This window comes from Hypanus sabinus, chromosome X1 (genome assembly GCF_030144855.1).
Source record: "Hypanus sabinus isolate sHypSab1 chromosome X1, sHypSab1.hap1, whole genome shotgun sequence".
Classification (NCBI taxonomy): Eukaryota; Metazoa; Chordata; class Chondrichthyes; order Myliobatiformes; family Dasyatidae; genus Hypanus; species Hypanus sabinus.
This window is the reverse complement of record NC_082738.1, coordinates 43,820,036-43,838,557: the sequence shown is the minus strand read 5'-3', so window position 1 is coordinate 43,838,557 and position 18,522 is coordinate 43,820,036. Positions and strand designations below refer to the sequence as shown.

At 40.1% G+C, this 18,522-nt stretch overlaps 2 protein-coding genes across 6 annotated transcripts in view; one reads left to right on the top strand and one right to left on the bottom strand.

The window, feature by feature from the left end:
- The window catches only part of psme3 (proteasome activator subunit 3), a 35,611-nt gene extending 29,729 nt beyond the window's left edge, over nucleotides 1-5,882 (bottom strand). The window contains exons 1-2 of the mRNA XM_059956504.1: nucleotides 5,745-5,882; nucleotides 1,623-1,655 (exon numbers count right to left, since the gene is read on the bottom strand). Coding sequence (XP_059812487.1) covers nucleotides 1,623-1,655; nucleotides 5,745-5,873 — 162 coding nt within the window. The 5' untranslated portion in view covers nucleotides 5,874-5,882. The remainder of the gene's footprint in view (nucleotides 1-1,622; nucleotides 1,656-5,744) is intronic.
- A 10-nt stretch (nucleotides 5,883-5,892) lies between these two features.
- becn1 (beclin 1, autophagy related) overlaps nucleotides 5,893-18,522 on the top strand; it is a 31,759-nt gene continuing 19,129 nt past the window's right edge. For 4 of the 5 annotated variants that reach the window (XM_059956503.1, XM_059956500.1, XM_059956502.1 and 1 more), the window contains exons 1-6: nucleotides 5,932-6,030; nucleotides 8,801-8,929; nucleotides 11,594-11,661; nucleotides 13,204-13,262; nucleotides 15,117-15,207; nucleotides 17,205-17,341. In XM_059956503.1, the coding sequence (XP_059812486.1) occupies nucleotides 5,970-6,030; nucleotides 8,801-8,929; nucleotides 11,594-11,661; nucleotides 13,204-13,262; nucleotides 15,117-15,207; nucleotides 17,205-17,341 (545 nt within the window). In that variant the 5' untranslated portion in view covers nucleotides 5,932-5,969. Of the gene's footprint in view, nucleotides 6,031-8,800; nucleotides 8,930-11,593; nucleotides 11,662-13,203; nucleotides 13,263-15,116; nucleotides 15,208-17,204; nucleotides 17,342-18,522 lie in introns of all 5 variants that reach the window. The other variant, XM_059956499.1, reaches the window with a different exon arrangement.

Sequence of the window (18,522 nt, the reverse complement as noted above, 5' to 3'; positions counted from 1 at the left end):
CCAGCCCACATTACCTCTGACAGAGGCGCCCAGTTCACCTCCAGCCTGTGGTCAGCTATGGCCAGCCTTTTGGGGACTCAGCTGCACCACACCACTGCCTACCACCCACAGTCGAACGGGCTAGTGGAGCGTTTCCACCGTCACCTGAAGTCGGCCCTCATGGCCCGCCTGCGAGGAGCCAACTGGGCGGACGAGCTTCCCTGGGTCCTACTCGGCATCCGCACAGCGCCCAAGGACGGCCTGCATGCCTCGTCGGCCGAGTTGGTATACGGCGCGCCCCTGGTCGTCCCCGGGGAGTTCCTACCAGCCCCAAGGGGGCAAGAGGAAGATCCCGCAGCAGTCCTGGGCAGACTACGCGAGAAGCTCGGTAACCTGGCCCCCATACCCACTTCACAGCATGGGCGGCACCTGACCTACGTACCCAAAGACCTACAGAACTGTAAGTTTGTGTTTGTACGAAGGGGCGGGCATCGGCCACCGCTGCAGCGGCCATACGAGGGGCCGTTTATGGTGCTCCGGAACAACGGGTCCACGTTCGTGCTGGATGTTGGGGGGAAAGAGGAGGTTTTCACGGTGGACCGCCTCAAACCGGCCCATGTGGACCTGGCGCAACCGGCCGAGTTTCCGGCACCTCGGCGCAGAGGCCGACCTCCCAAGCAGGTTCTGGCCCAGACTGTGGACATTGGGGGGTGTATCGCCGGTTCTGGGGGGGGGGTTATGTGGCGACCCATTTCCTGGCACATCCCAACCGACTCACAATTAGATAGCCTACGGGGGTTTGCAAGCACAGAGCTTTGGAGCCTCTGCGCCATGGGGGGCAGGTTGAGGGAGGCTTAAAAGTGAGGCTGAAGATTTCGAATAAAGTTTTTTCCTTCGACTGCAGTTACCGACTCTGTGTCGTAATTTTAGCGCTGCGTGTAGCACACCGCTACAATACAATTAATCATTAATATTACTCTGCAGCTTCTCTGAAAACATCACATAACAATAGCTGACATGACAATCATTCAGTTTCCACTCTCCACTGGCATATAGCTCATGTTGTTCTAAAAGTGGCTTCTCAACATCCAGAACTGAGATGTGAAGCATTAAGTCTCATTTCTCTCCCCACAGATGCTCCTGGACCTGCTAAGTACTACCAGTACTATACTCTTTATTTTGGGTTTCCAACATCTGCAGTATCTTGCTTCAGAATCACCCTCATATTTATTATAACTGTCAATTGGCTCACGCTTGTTGGGGCTGCAACATTGCTGTTTCTTTAGCATTTTTGTCTGTTGTGTTTTTTTTATAAAACCAAGTTGCTAGCTCGATGTTCAACTAAGCATAGATGGAACGTGCGCAAGCAGCTGGCCACATTTGATCCCAGGACCATTCGCCTCGAAGTCTGGTGAGAATGCTACTATATCACCAGCTGGCTTAATTGGCTCATGTGCATTAAAGAAACCCAGTGAGCATATCATATTTATATTCATATTCCTATTTGGAAGCTTAAAGTTAACATCTGGGAGATGGCCGTCTCCTTACTTGGGAGTAAATGGTGCTGGTTGAATAAAGAGAATATAAACAATTCAGTAAAAAGTTCTGCAATTTGTGCTTACAATGCTGACAAGTTTACTTACTTCAGCAGTGACTCGTTCTCTAAAAGCATCAACCTAAACAAGGAACAAAAAAAAAATTCTATAATAATTGTAATTTATAATTATTTTCAAAGTATTGTTCAGTTTTTCAAACAGGAGACCTTTAAATAGATTTCTATTGATCATTGAAGCTCTGTCAATTTGGCATTAATTGCCTTTGGATCTAGCGGGGAAAAAGCTGGTTTTGGCCCTTGGCTGGGGAAGGACAATACCTTTCAGAAAGGACCACAATGAAGGGCGGTTCAAAATTCAAACATTGCAAGTGGATGAACCTGAAAGCACAAGAAACTAAAAACTAAGAGTTGTCACTACTCCACCACTAAATATTACAAATCTCACATTAGAACCTGGAAGAGACTACATGAAAATAAGAGAGAGCTCTTTGTACAGTAAGCCTAAATGACTTCTAAGAAAATGGAAACATTTTATCAATCAGTTCTTTGGAAAAGCAACAATTGATCAAACAGTTGTTACATTACTTGAGGATACTAAGCATGCATAAGTTTATGTACTATAAACTAGTCTGATTACAAAGACTAACTGTAAAGCAAAAGAATGATGCTAGTAACAACAGTGTTGACAAAGTAAGCTTTTTTTAAAAAAAAATCTTAAAGCAAGCATCAACAAAAAATTAAGGATAATTTGGGGTAATGACAGTTCTGTCCTGATGCAGGGTCTTAACATGAAACATTGACCATCCCTTTGAATGCTTGACCTGCTAAGTTCCTTCAGCTGTTTGATTTTTGTTCCAGATTCCAGCACCTGCACTCATGTGTCTCCTTTGGATTAATCACGGCACTTTATAAATGCAAGGGTTTAGGACACAAGGGACTTTTGCCTCACCCCTGGTTGGCAGGGATCATAGAGCATAAAGCTAGGCCAAGTCATTTAACACATGTGGCCCATCAAATTTGTGTCAATACTATCCTGTCTGTCTGTCACCCATTCCTTGGTAATTCAAGTGCTTGTCGAGAACATCTCAACATGCCTCTAGCACACAACGAGGCAGCACATTCAAGATTTTGACCACCAGCTGGCTGATAAAAGTTCTTTCTCAATCCCTCTAGATTTCTTGTGCATTTATCTTGCACCAATCTGGATAAAAATCCATTTGGCTTTGCTCTGCTCATCTTATCAACCAATCAATACCTCACAGTATCATTATCAGTATCCTGCGATTGTGCCAGTTCCCTTAAACAGTCAATTGCTAGAGCTTTCAAAAACTTATCTAGCTTCTCTTTAACTATCCACAAACAAAATGCTGGAGGAGCTCAGCAGGTTGGGCAGCATCTATGAAAAAGAGTAAACAGTCGACATTTCAGGCCATGATCCTTCATCAGGACTGGAGAAAAGGATGAGAAGTCAGGAAAAGAAGTTGGGGGGCAAGGAGGGAAGGAAGAAATACAAAGTAGTAGGTGATAGGTGAAACGGGGAGAGGGGGAGGGGTGGAGTAAAGAGCCGAGAAGTTGAGAGGTGAAAGAGATAAAGGACTGGAGAATTAGGAATCTGATAAGAGCGTAGAAGACCATGGAAGGATGGGGGGGGGGGGGGGGGGGGAGGAGCATCAGAGGGAGGTAACTGGCAGGTAAGGAGATAAAGTGAGAGAGGGAAATGGGAATGGGGAATGGTGGGTGGCATTACCGGAATTTCCAGTATCTGCATATTTTTTCTTGTTCGTGATTGGTCCTCTTTAAATATCTCCAGTTATTTTACCTCCACCACCCACCAGAGTGGAGGATTTCAGAAATTCGCCATCCTCTGTAAGATGATATTGGTCTTAAATGACTGTCCCCTAACCTTGTAAATATGACCCCTTACTTAAAACTCTCCAACTGCATTTCAACATGTACCCTTAGCATCTTGTGTTTCAATAAGATCATCCCACATTCTTCTCAACTCAAGGAATAAGATTCAATTTCTTTAGCCTCTCATAATAGGTCAACCCTATCCTTCCAGAAAATAGGCCCATAGAAATCCTTTGTAAAGGACTAAAAATTTTGCAAAGTATTCCAGATGTGGTCTAACACTGTAATAATGCTTCCGTTTCTAAATTCCAAGTCCCTTGCAATAAAATATCATTTGTCTTCCTAGCCATTTGGTGCACCTGCTTGTGATTGATCTAAAAGAAGCCTTAGATCTCTCTATACTTGATTTATTTGTCTAGGCAGTTGCTAGAGTAGGTTACATGGCTGGCACAACACTGTGGGCCAAAGGGTCTGTAATGTGCTATAGATTTATATGTTCTAAAAGGAAAACAAGTAGGCTTATTGCACATGTTAAGATTTTGTTTTGCTGAAATTCCACAGAAAACAAACCCTGACTGCATGATTGTGCTTGTTGTCATGGAGAGGGTAATGCTAGATGCCATCATAATGCTGCACCTTGACAAATATTATGATGTCACTGAACCCTTACATTTGGAAATAGGTGCAAGTGATACTGTGTGCAAGTCAGAGTGCCAGAACATAGAAAAAAGGACGTTCAATCCATATCAATCATCTAGATTAAACTTAAATTACTCTGGAATATGTAGTGGACTCTAATAGCAGTTAACTATAATTAAAGCTATGAAATTTACAATTATAGGGATAGGCAGTTCATCCCAACCAGAGCATACCCATGAGTCTCATATAACTCCATTAATAGATCAAAATACTTGCCACAATCCCTTCAATTTAAGCTATTTATTCCAAGCCCTAGTGAATTTACAACAGGATTTATTAGGCACCATTTTGTATTTATCCTGCATATATTCCCTATAGCATTTGTATCAAACAATTCCTAACTTACTCTTTTTAACTCTGCCATGGACCTTCCCAAGCCTGACTGCAAAAGGAGGGCTGGGCTTGGGGCGAGCAGCTCTTCCCAGAAACACCACTGGAAGCTCCAAAGACCTCATCCCTGGGAGAGGAAGGATTTTTGCCTAGAAGAGTATAGATGGGCTGCACCTGGACTTGAAAGACTGGACCAGGACAGAACCTCTGGCGAGTTTCTGGTGTTTACCTATGCCCCAATAGGGATGATGGACTTAACTATTTATTCTATTCAGCACACAGCACTGTCAATATCATCCAAATCAGTAAGCAACAGAGCCAACAATTATTGCAATAGTGTGCTCAATTCATTTGCTAAAACATACATCAACCTTTGTATTCCAATAGAGGGAAAATTTTGTGGAAACTCAAGCAATTAACATTTCAAATAAATATGAGCAGGTACCTGACTCAAGGTGAACTGTCACCTTCTGCCTATTAATACTCCTGACTTCACTGCCATTCGCCGATTTAGCTTTTTCCTCCTCCCCTCCCCCACTCCCTTACATCTTTAAAATTTCCAGTTCTGATTAGTGATCGTCCACCCAAGGCTATTCCATTCTCAATAGACGGTAACCGACCTGCTCAGTATTTCCAACAACTAGTATTCGAACCATTGTATGACTGTCTCAACAAGTCAAAACTACAGTTCCTTTGAGCCTGGAAGCTTAGCTCAATATTTACAGAAATTATTTAACATATGTTAAACGGGAATGACTTGTAACGAACAGGAAATGTCTCAAGAAGTCTGTATGTAGGGAGATCGAGTGAGAAAGGGCGAAAATGTGTAAAGTCCTATTCTAATGAGGTTTCGGTACATTTAGGACAATTTTGGATCACTAAGTGCCCCATTCAATTCTAAGAACTAGGTGACGGTAAGCAGATTGGCCGGGATAAGTACAACAAACGATTTGCCAATAATTTTAGAGCAATTTCATTACGCAAATCAGAGGCCTCAATCGCTACTTGCACATGTCGGATGGTTTAAAGGGCAGGGCGCTGCCATTCTCTGATGGTAACCCAGGTAGGTGGAGGGGAACCGGGCTGGGCTGTAATTTTCGCTCGCGGAAGTCGAGCCAGCCAGGTCGTTGGCCGACCAAACGCTCGAGAATAACGTTTAAAATAAAACTGTTACGCGTGGTACCGGTCCAGGCGGGAGGTCTCAACGGCACATCAGCGGCCGCGTAACCCCTCCCCACTCGCCTCCTGCAGGTGGCAGCCCAGCAGCCGGTACCCGGGACGTCGCCAGTGCTGGGGAAGGGCCAAGTATCTTGGGCCCTAAAGCCGTTACCTTGGTCCTGAGCGCATTGTCCAGCTTAAGGAGACCCGACATGTTGCAAACTTCGCGATTCTGCCGGCGGGCGCGGGTGGCGCGGGCGGCTGACGTCACAAACACTATTACGCCATTGGTCATCCTCATGCAGCGGAAAAAGTATCAAAGTTGTCACTTCCGCCCTGAGGGGGGTTGGGGGGGGGGGGAAGGAAAGGAGATAGAAAGTCCGGAGACGGAAATCGAATGTTCAGTGGTAAAGTTTGTTCTTCTGGGGCAACATCGTGGGATGGGTTTGGGCCGAACGGTCAGCAGTTGTTTTACATTTATCTGGGGCGGAGGGTGGGTTAGATAGGCGTGTGTGTGTTTCTGTTTCTGCACGTCTCTTTTCCTGTTGATACTGGAAGTTATCCTTGGCCAGTGGAGATGGGGGTGGGGAAGCGTGTCTTGCTTCTATTTTCCTTTAATTCATCTGTGTATTTTTTTACAATTATACAGTAAAGCGGTGCGTTGCGATCGCGCCTCAAAAATGCAAATCATGACGACAATTTGAATGGGCCTGCATCTGTAAAACAAACTAAATAAAGTTTTAGGTCAGTGATCTTTGAAAGACTGCTGACCTGAAACTGTGGTTATTTCTCTTTCCACTGATACTCGCTGATCTGAGTCCTTCGGCATTTTCTGCGTATTCTGTAATGGTTTTATTTGCTATGCTCCGTTATTGTTAGGGTCTGTCGGAGTATTGAGTACTCTGCAAAAAATAGGTAGAAAAAAAGGTAATGGTTTAATTGTGAAGGAAAATTGGTGGTAGCATCTGAAATTGTCAGTATTTTTGCATGAGACAAGATGATTGCATACATGGCAAGGTCCCCAGGGGAGCTGGTACACTGGGTTAGAGCTTGTGGGTTCCAAGGAATTTAAGTAGACTAATTAAAATTGTCTTGCTAATGGGAGGGTTACTGGGAAGAGTGGCTTTTGCATTTGCGAGTCAGTGACCAAGAGTGTATCCATAGTATTGGTGCTGGGACCCCTGTTTATTTTAATATGCTAATATTGTCGTTGTGACTGCAAAAACTATGATTAATAAATCTGCAGCTGATAGATAGTGAGGAAGGTTCTGGAATGATATTGATCAGCTGGTAAATTGGGCTGAGCCATGGCAGATGGATTTAATCCTGACAAATCTAAAGAGATTCCTTTTTGTGGGTAATTAAAGCTAGGGTTAAGCACTATGAGTTATAGGGCCTTGAAGAACAAAGGGGCCTCTGTCGGTGGTAGACAGGTTGGTGATGAAGGGAAATGTGATATTTGCCTTCATTATCTGGGGCTTAAAATATGAGAGCTGGGGGGCAGTGGTTGTTACTGGTACAACTTTATAAAACATTGGTTGGACTACAGGTAGAATGCCATGTGCAGTTCTTTTCAATGTGGTCTGTTGCCTATGACGATCTAAAGTCCCTCTTTTCCTGTCATTCAGTATCCTATTTATCTTGCTTTATTATGCATATTCTAAATGCATGACTTTTCTGTTTTGGATTCTATTTGCCATTTTTCTGCCCCACTGACCAGACATGTGTCCTGACGAAGGGTCTCGGCCCGAAATGTCGACAGTACTTCTCCTTCTAGATGCTGCCTGGCCTGCTGTGTTCCACCAGCATTTTGTGTGTGTTGTTGACCAGACATTTGTATCTTTCCATTGTCTAAATCTTTACTACTCGGTGTCAACTGTGCAGCTAGTTTGTATAACTTTTGCAAACTACCATCCTTCAACTTCTGAGTCTAAATAATTAATACAGATTGCCAAAAGAAAGGGACTGAATCTCATGGTAGCGTTCTTCAATCACAGAAATCTCAGTCAACCATAATGCATTTTTCCCTGCATTGAACCAATTCTGGATTACATAAGCATTTTATACCAGCCTAAGCAAAATACTGCTTTAAAACAAGAAGACGAGATTATTATGTAGTCGGCCCTCATTAACTTCTTGGGGGGGAAAAAAAAATCAGTCAAGGTAGTTTCCTCTCTAACTACTTTTAATAGCCAGAATGACATGGCTGGGTGTGGGAGTTAGTATCTGTTTAAAACATGAACTACTGAACATCAGCAAAGTACTGCTGAGTTCCTCCAGCCTTATTGAACATCAGACATTCATAATAGTTGCATAGTGAGATGCTGATGTGGATGGTTGTGATGGTGTTTTGAGGGAGAGAATGGTTAGGAATCTCTAAATGGAAGGTAGTTGGTTTCGGGTTGCCCTTTTGTTCTGGCTCCAGTTCCCATTAGGAGTTTTACTCTGTTTTTCTTTGCAGTTTAACTTACCTCTGTTTGCTTTTCTCACAATTGTCTAGCCTTCATCTACTCAGTATGACTCAAATGACCTTGAAATCTCTATGTGCCTTCTATTGTCTCACCTTGGCATCAATTTGTTCTTTTAACTAATGTACTTATAAATTGACCTTGTACAGTGTATCCAACAAAAAGAATACTATTAGAAATACGATAACTTACAAATTGTATCTATGATAATAACACTTTAATTTTTAACATAGTATTAATTTTGTATCGCTTAAGAACTCAGGTCTGTAATCTTGATTCTGAAGAATGGTAAATGTACCTGCTTCCCTCTCACCCTGATCCAGTTACTGAGTTAGTATTGATTCCCTCCAGTGTTTACCAAATATGCTTGCCTTTCACCGCTGCCTTCTGTTTTATGGATGAATACTTTGTCTTGATGTATGCTTTTATAAATTGTATTGAACTTTTTGACCCAAGTTATTTGGTCACAGAATTTATGCTGGCAAATTGCTCGTGAGCTGTGTGAGGGATGAATGTAATGAACCTAATTCTATTGCTTTACTGTGTAACAAACAATCTGGAAGAACTCAGTGGATCAAACAGCATCTGTGGGAGAGAAGAAGTTTCAGCTCGAAACCCTGCACCAGGGCCTTTAATCCTTTTCCTCTCACAGATGCTGCTCGACCAACTGAGCCCTCCAGTGGTTTATTTGTTAATCTAGCTTCCACCATTTGCCACCTCGTATCTCAGTTATCTTTTTGCATGTTTTCCCATTTTGTAGAAATGGAGGGGTCAAAGACATCGAGTTCTACTATGCAGGTGAGCTTTGTATGCCAGCGTTGCAGTCAACCTCTCAAGCTAGATACATCCTTCAATGTCTTGGATAAAGTCACGATTCAGGAACTCACAGGTATGAGATGCTAATAAATATAATGTTTTTGTTATTGTCATTAATGGCTGTATTGGTAGTACACCCTTCTCATTCAAAAGGTTGCAGTTTGAGATTCAGTTTTTGGGTGTGATGATAAGTGGGGTCTCACAGGTGGATGGACGTACTCTGATGGACAGTAAGTAATTAAGTGTTGCCAACCCTCCGCCACCTCTTGATAAACTATTTTTTCTGATATTTTTAGTTTATTTTGTTTTAGATCTTGCTGTGTGCAGATTCTGTTCTGTTTTTTAAACCAGTGACTGCATCTCAATGAATACTTATTTAGCTGTTAAGAGTCCAATGGTCAAAAAAGATACTACTTAATTTCAATGATGGATTTATTGTTGACTTTAATTTAAAGTAACCTAGTTTTTTTTGGTTCTAAGTGAAAATCCAGAATCAATAAGATGTCGTGTGTTTATGGGAAAAATTAATTGGATTTTTTTTATATCTTCCTCTTGTAGCCAATGTTATTTGTCGTCTTTTAAGACCCCAAAACATTCAATGGACTAAATGTTTCTGTAAACTTGCCCAAACTTAATACAGAGCACCATGGTTTAAAAACAATGTACTCTGTTATTGGTAAGCCACTATGTTTTTCGGTGCAACAGAAAGTTTGATTTGATCAGTTTTCATCTTTTGTGTTGGTGATGGTATTAGTTCAGTGGTGATATCCATGTTCACTTTTGGCTCTTTATCTTTATGCCAATGAGGAGGAATTAAACTTGAGCAGAATTGAAGTGTTGAGGGCTTCTGGTATGCTCTGCTCTGGTGGCTGAGATTAAAGATCTATTAGTGAGACTTACAAGGAATAGGCAAATTATTTGCTATTGTGTCAGGGCACACTTATAGTTAGGAAGTGCAAAGCGTTCTAGTAGTGATCAAAGAAGTGCTGGCTGAATATGGGAAAAACTTGAGGATAGTAAAGATGGAGTAAACCTTTTGGTGAAAGTGTTTTGGAAAATGCAGGAAGGAGGGATCAGTGAGTGAAGGTGAGAAAGGGAACTGCTAATCCATAAATTTGTCCCTTTCAAATCTCCTAATCTTAGAAAGGTATTTCTCAGCCCCAAAGTTGTAAGTTTTATTTAAAAATACTAAATAAATGTCATGCATTAGACTTATGAACACAAAAGTATTCCAAGGGTCTTCACAGAGGTATAAGGAAAAGGTTCATCACTGATAGATTAAGGGTGATGGAGGCATAAAGGAAGATGGTTGGATTGGAAGAGCCTGGAGTTAAGGCAGTTGTAGGCAAATAGTTTAAATGCTTAGCAACTCAGGCAGCATTTGAGGAGAAAATTAGTGTTGATCCCAAAAAATAACTTTTCAGATAAAGCAAGGTTTCTTCCTCCGATAAAACTGTGGGAGATGTGGAGACGATATAGAGAAATTGGTTATCATAGGAAAGGGAGAGACTCAACGACAAAGTAATGATGGAGCTGGATGAGTGGGGTTGGTAAAGTTATTAGTGAAGACAAGTAGATGGAGGAAAATGAATAAAATCTGGAAAATACAACTGCCAAAAATATTCGACAAAATAACTGGAATTGTTGGTTATCGGAATTTGGCATTAGGTCCAAAAGTAGTACTAGGCTTCCATTGCCCAGTGACTGATGACAATGGTAGATAAAGTGAGATGATAGAGACACAAAAAACTGATGAAGGGCCTTTGACCTTAAATAATAACAGTTTCTGTCTGTACTGATGCTGCCTGACCTGAGTATTTCCAGCATTTTCTGTTTTAATTTCTACTTTCAGGCTCGTACAGTTCTTTTTTTTTAGAAATGGCTGGCATTGGGTAAAGTCTGTTGTGGAGGGGAATACGGCTGTGTAAGGGCACCAGGTTACAAAGGTCAGAATTGAAATGACTTGGGTGTGACTTTAAACTGCACAGGAAAATTTTAAAAATAAGATGCCAGAGTCTAATGGGAATCATAAGGTTGAGAAAACAAGACAGTTAATTTACAGTGGGTGTCTGAAAATGAGAACATTGCACTTGTCAATTGGACAGGTGACAAGAGGATATACTGAGGGTTTGGTGAAAGACTAATTTACAGAGCGATGACACAGGATTGAAAAATTGGAAGCTATCTCTGAGGGAGTGCTGAGTGACTTTATTCAGGGATCAAATTAATTTTGTGTGATGGAATAGTACAATATAAAGTCTTGTATGAATTAAGGAAATGCTGCTGGTTCTTAAGCCTATCACCTCTACTGGGGAATAGGTCATCAGCAGCAGCTCACTAGAGTCCTCTGTCCTGTGTAGCCCATCGAAGATCCTTCCTCTCCCAGGGATAAGGTTCTTGGAGCTTCTGTAGCACTGGGTTTTTATGGGATGCAGGTCCCATGCCCAAACCACCTCCTCTTGCAGCTGGGCTTGGAATTGCCCATGGTGGAGTTAAAGAAATGCTAAAGTTTTATATCATCTGAATAAACTGAAGTCCTGCTCACAACTTTAGTAACACTACCCTGAAGATAATCCATTCTCAGCAAGTTGTTGAATTCTTTGTGAAAACTTTTAGTCCATTATTTTCCGTTTCCAAATGTATTTAGTCAACTATAAGTTATGTGGCTTATTGAAATTTATAGTGAAATCAAAATCAATTACAAAAAATCAGTAAGACAATTTTTTTTTTAAAACAGCTCCTTTAGTTACAGTTACTCCTGTAAAACCAGAAGAAGGCAGGGTGGAAGATGGCAGCTTCCCTGAGGTAAGAAATTAACCAGATATCTACAAACTTCAAAGTGCGTCTGTTTTGTTTCTGGGGCGCTAACTACTGTTTAATTGTTAAAATATATTCTGGATTGTTTGTGCTCAGTACAAGTATTGTGTGCTGCTTAATCTAGGGGATGTTGGTATTTACTGATCCTATTGTTTGAAATGGACAATGAGGACCTTGTTTGTTTGATACAGTTTTGCAGCTTTATGGTGCAAATGGATATGATGGTGGATTGAGGGTGGCAGGGTAGATGGTGAGGGTGGAATCTTCCTGTGGATGCTGTGCATCATTCTTATCGCTATCTTTAGCATACATGTACTTGCATAAAAAATTGGTATTGTTTAGAAAAACTAAGTTATGAATTTTTGGAACTCTCTTCCTCAAGGGCAGAAGAAGCAGTATCTTTGAACATCCATAAGGCAGACATGGTTTATAGGCAAGGGGGTGAAAGGTAGATGGGAATGCTAGGTTGAGGTTGCTAGCAGATCAGTTGTGATCTTATTGAGAAGCAGAACAGGCTGAGTGCACTACTCCAGATATTGTAAGTTCATTTTTTAAATAAATAAAAACAATAGAACAACAGAAATATACCAGAAGTGCACACATTTAAAAATGATTGTTTAGATTAAATCAATGGGTAGGAAATAACTTTTTTTTTATGTGTGCCATACTCTGCCAGAGCCTTGGTGACCACTTTTTTTTCAAGTGGTTGTCTTGGAGGAAAGATTCTGTGAGTGATCCCCCATGTCCTCACAGTGCAGTGTTTTTTTTTACGAGGCCAAGTTGCAAGCTCGACACTCAACCCGGCACGGATGGAAAGCATGTCCGGGAGCGTTCAAACTTAGGAACCCAGTCCATCAGAGCAGTGCAGATATTTTAATGATAGCACTTAGCTAAACATAATGCTGGACTTCAACCTGAGGTTGGGTAGCCAGTTCAATGCATAAAGGCCAACAGTAATAAAGTTGTCAGCTTTTATGAACTGAACCAATGTTACACCATAATTTCTGGAGGGGATTAGTATTTGTTTTCTATTTGGAGAGTTGGTCTCAAGTTACAGAATAGCTGAAAAAATACAAAACAATCTCAAAATAGCTGTGGTTTAAGAGGAAGTATTTGCTGCCTTTCCTGGCAAAAACAAGCAGATGAGCCAGTGTTACACCGTTAGAGATGTTAAGGTGGCTGCTCATGGTCCAGATCCCTTGGGTGGGGGGGAGGGGGGGGAGGGAGAGGGGGAAATAGGGATTACCTTCTGCACTATATTTCACACACAACTTTTATAACTAGAACAGGGTAATAAGTCTTTCATCCCTTGTGTTTTGTAGAATCTTGGTACAAATTAGCTCACCAGCAAACCTATAACTGCCTTTTCAAAGTAACTAATTTTTAAGTTTTGGTTTTGAGGTATTAGTTCAGTGCCACTATAGGTATGTGATTTTATAACAGTAATTCCACTAATTAAATTATTTCAGAAGGTGTGCAAGTTGATAATCCTTTTCATCTGTTTTTACTAAAAATGCTTCATTTTTACAGGAAATTTGTATAGAAAACAAGCCAGACGGCGTATCCAGAAAATACATCCCTCCAGCTCGGTAAAGACAAATGATTTCATTCTTTTTAAATGGGGCGATTTCCCCCCTCCTCATGAAAAAGACCATTCATTTATCAATCAACAGTGTAAATGCTGATGAACGTAGTTTTGTTTCACGTGTTGGGTGATTAAAGTTTGGAGAAACTCTTCTTGTTGCTGGATGATTATCGGATAAAACCTCTTTCCTGCCATTCTCTCAGGAATGGCAAAGTGGATCCCTTGATGCCTTTTCATAGCGGTAGGAAGTCATTTGGACTGCTATACTAATGCCTGAAAAAAAAAGGTGATTATTTGTGGAAGGAAAATAAATTGAGCAGGTGGGTGTGGTGCATTACACTGCATTTACTTTTCAAAATTTTCTTGGCATTTGCTGTGGGTAATTCAGCTTTGCAGAATAGGCTAATGTATTTTATCAAATTGTTTTGCAGGTTATATTACTGATCCATGTAAAGCAGAAAGTTCCTATGCTAGCACCATTGCTGATGTTGAGTGAGCTGTTGTTTGACAATACAAAAAGGGATAGTAATCCAGTGGCAACTGAGGATAGATTTAAGAGCTAGAGATCGGATACAGTGGATTTTGGTTAATCAGGGCAGCAGCTGATTTGGGACAGCTCTTAAAGAACAAAAACAAATTGAGATAGTAGCTGGGGTTCCCCTTGCTTAATTGGGATATTATGCCGCTTAATTGAGGCTAGAGAATGTGCGTACGTCGTGTAGCTGTTGTGCTTAGAGCAAACAGTTTTTAAATAGTGTCACTTGCATGTGCTTGTGTTCAAAAGGTAGTGATTTTTGTTACTGATACTTGGCGAGTAATAAGCAGTAAGACCATTCAGAACTGTTTTGCTCACTGCGATTTCAAGCATTCAGACTTGGAGATGCCAGAAACAGCTAGGAGTGAAAATGAAACTATTTCCCTACTTCAAGTTAGAAACTACTAAGAATTTGAAGGTATTGACAAACATCTTATGTACTATAATTAAAATGAAGATTTGGAGAATGCATCCATTGAAAACATTGTTGGAAGCCAGTCCATTGTCTGCGCTAGGTGTCTGCGCTAATTTTGTTCATTTACAGTCGCATCAAAAGAATACATCAGTGTACACTGGATGAATTCCTCCGTTGATAAAACTGTTAGTTCCTATTAGTTGTACTGTAGTAGTATGGGTAGTGTTGTAATTTATTCTGTATTTCATTTAAATACATAATTTGTTACTCAATTAAAACAATAGTTTGCCTTTTTTAAACCTCCTTAACTGTTTTCATGCAACTTTGGCTAATTGAAGCAGTGGCTTAATTGGGCCAAAATGTACTGATCCTAATGTGTCCCAATTAATATTTTATTGTTATACTAGTATTATTGATAACAAGTTAATCATTTAAAATGCCATCGGGTCCAACTGCACCTTGCAGTGACTTAGATCTGTAAGTGTTTCACACTCAACAAACTAATATGTTATATATTGGCCATGTATATCATGGAATTTCATCCTACCCTGAGAGGGTAGGGAAGGAAAATGTACTTCTCCCTTCCAATTATGCCCTCTAACAAGCAAGTCTGTTTTTAATGTAGAATTTCTTGTAGCAGTTTGCAATGAATTAGTGAAATCATTCAAACAAGTTAAAATTAAAATTTCCATCTATAAACAAGCTATTAAAATACATGGAATGTTCTTAATTGTGTTAATTTAGTAACATTTTTATCAGGCTCTATGTGTTGGAAGTGAAAATAATACAAAGTTATATTGTTGTATTTAAAGAAACATGGAATATTATGACTTTTATTTAACTTTTAAAAGATCCTAAACTATTTTGTTTGCATTAGGAATTTGTTAACAGGCCATAATCTTTTGTAGGATGTTGTCCACTGAAAGTGCTAATAGTTTTACATTAATTGGAGAAGCTTCTGATGGTGGGACAATGGAAAATTTAAGTCGAAGGCTCAAGGTAGGTTTGTCTTTAACATTCAATTATAGTAAAAGTCAGTATTTTAAATTTAAGCACGTCTTACAAGCAAAAATATCTAAGTGAGATAATGTACATCTTGATAAAACAGATTAACAAGTCTACAGGAAGTAAAATGTTTAACAGGGAGTGATGCTCACAGTAAGTGAACATTATAATTAAGACTTGGAAAAATATCTATGATTTGTTCAGAGTTTCTTTTATTAAAATTAAAAGATGCTGTTTGTGTAATGTCCCCTCTATTATTTTAAATAAGGAGTGATTGGATCAATTTGGCTTATGTTCATTGGAGTTTAGAAGGATGAAAGGTATCGAGACAGACCTGATTCAGGGAGATGTCAATGTCTTAGTTAACAAATCCATGCCACTGAATCTCCAGTGTGGCTTTGTACCATTAATCAAAATAGTTGCAGCTGTGGTCCATGTCACTAGGAAATGGGGTGGGGTAAGACAACAGTTGTTAAGGAACAGTTTCCAAATGACTTCCAGACTTTAAAAAAAAATTAAACATCATCTCAATACATCCCTTGGAATGGTGACAACCACCTGCACTAGAGATCGCCTTCATATGACTGCTTGGAAGAATAAGATCTCACACTGGAAAGGGACCCAACCTACAGCCTGTTCCCAGCATTCTCACAGGACACGCTGAATTACTGCAGTATACAAAGCTGGGAAACTCAGATAAAGGAGCCAGCAACCTTCCCCATCATTTAAATACAGCAACCTTCAGCTGGTACCTATTAGAAAAATGTCCTTTAAAATTATAAATTACTCTGTCTGCCCAGTTACCCTCCCTTATCATTCCTGAGAAATGATCACAGCCATCATGTAGTACCTGACAATGTACTCATAGTAGTGTATCTTTCACCTCACTGCAGCAAAGACACAGAATATCCAGTACATCCCTACAAGTAAACTCAATGGAATAATTAAGAGAGACAAATTAGTAGCATAGCCTCCATAGGCCCCTTGATGTTGGATTAATGATTGTTCAAATGAATAGTAATTTGAAAAATGTCATCCCAAGAAAGCAAGCGAATGTTCAGTGTTACACTCTGATATGAGAGTTCTAATTTACAGTACTTCCTGTTCCATTAATCAACCAAGCTGTCCTGATTTAAATAATTCTTCTATAAAGTTCCCAATTGAATTGATTTTATTTCTTATATCCTTTACGTACATGAGTAAAAATCTTTACGTTACGTCCCCATCTAAATGTGCAATCATAATTTATAATACATAGAACAGTCAATGTAACATAGGAATATACTCATATCAGCATGAGTTAATCAGCCTGATGGTCTGGTGGAAGAAGCTCTCCCGGAGCCTATTGGTCCTGGCTTTTGTGTTGCAGTACAGTTTCCTGTATGGTAGCAGCTGAAATAGATTGTGGTTGGGGTGACTCAGGTCCCCAGTGATCCTGCACACCTGGGAGCCAAAAGTAAAATCTCAAGGTGTCCTTCAAAAAATAGTCAGTTTCAAAGCACTCGGCCAAAACTTAAGCATGTGATTGTAATTCTCCCATTACTGCAGGTTCAATTCTCCAGCATTTCCACCACCCTCCTCCAAGTCTAGCTCCTATATCAGCCTTTGTCCTTTTGGCATTGCACTTGCCTCCATTCACGCTATGACGGAGCACTGAAAATAATCAGAGTTTCCAGCATGGAGATAGGCTCTTTGGCCCATTGAGTCAACAATGTTTATCAAACATTGGTGATGTTCATTCCTAGTCAACAATACCCTGGCCTACTCTAACCATGTAGATGCTATGGCCAAAAAAGAGTGCCAATGCCAGTTATTCATCTTGGCTTGGATAGGTGGAGTTCTCTGTACATTTCCAACATGACTGACATGATATATCAGGATGTTAACTGATACCAACGTCGTTCTGTTCCTTCTCTGGAAAGTAAATGTAACAGAGGAAATATGTGGCATATGCAGGGTATGCACTGAACTCTGTCCTTGTTTTTAAATAGGTGACTAGTGATCTGTTTGACATAATGTCTGGTCAGACAGATGTGGACCACCCTCTTTGTGAAGAGTGTACAGATACATTGCTGGATCAATTAGACCAACAGCTGAACGTTACAGAAAATGAATGCCAGAATTACAAGTATGTCATTGATATCAGTTATACTGTAGAACTACTACCCAGATCTATTTCGGTGGGGGGATGGGCATGGAAACTTTAGTTGAAGGAGCCAAGACTGCAAAGTTATACTATTCTTGCAATTAACCAGGTTTAACTTTATAGTTAGTTCTGCTTTGGATTGTCATCCCACTATTTTTTATTTTTAAATAAAACTATTTCTATTTTTATGTAGTACCTCACTATTTTTGTTAGCTTTTGCACTATTTTTCTGTATATTTCAAGGTCAAGTTTATTGTCATTCAACCATACACAGATAAGCTAAGCAAAATATCGTCTTTTTTTCTGGGGGAAAGTGCAAACACACAGCACATATAGTTATGATCCAGCCCATATAGTCACAAAATAATATTAGCACATGGCCTGAAGGTTGATGTAAAGTGCATGTATATGTGAGACAGAACTTAGTGTATTTCTTATATAGTATATTTTGTGTTGCACTGTCATGCTGCCACAAAACAACAAATTTTACAACAGATGTAAGTGATACTAAACCTGATTCTGAGCCATCTCTTTGAGCTTAAACTCTCAATGTCAGGCTTGAATCTAAATTCTATAAATCTAGAGACAAGTAAGGAGCAAAGCAAACAGACTTTTCCTTAAGCCATATGAGTCAATTTGAATCCACAAACTGGTGCTTATAAATCAATCCATCCCATAGAGTGACTGGACAGATGATTTCAGTTATGATTTTTGAAACAGTATTCCTAAAAGAAATCTTGCACTAAAATTATAATGTGCAGCAGCAGTAAAACTCATCTTTCTCTTCATTTGCTGCTGTTCCCGAGGCCCGCATTTATTTCCATTTCTGATTGCCCTTCGGAAGGAGGGAGTACATTGCCGTCTTTTAACAGTGCAGTTCATAAGGGTTTTTCTTTCAGATTTCTAGTAACCTCAATATTTTGCTGCTGGCATAGCAGACTCAAAAGGCTGAATGGCTTAATACTGCTATTTTCAATCCTCAAGTATCTTCCACTCCCCAACTGTAATGAAAGCAAGTTATCCCCAGCCCCAAGGGATTCCCTAAGACTAAGATTGCACCATAATTTTTTTAAATGTTTTAGATTAACATCTTCAAAATTACTTTGGTTTTGCTGAATGTAATGCTCACAGCTGTTAAGAAGGATGAACAGCTCTGATGGGCA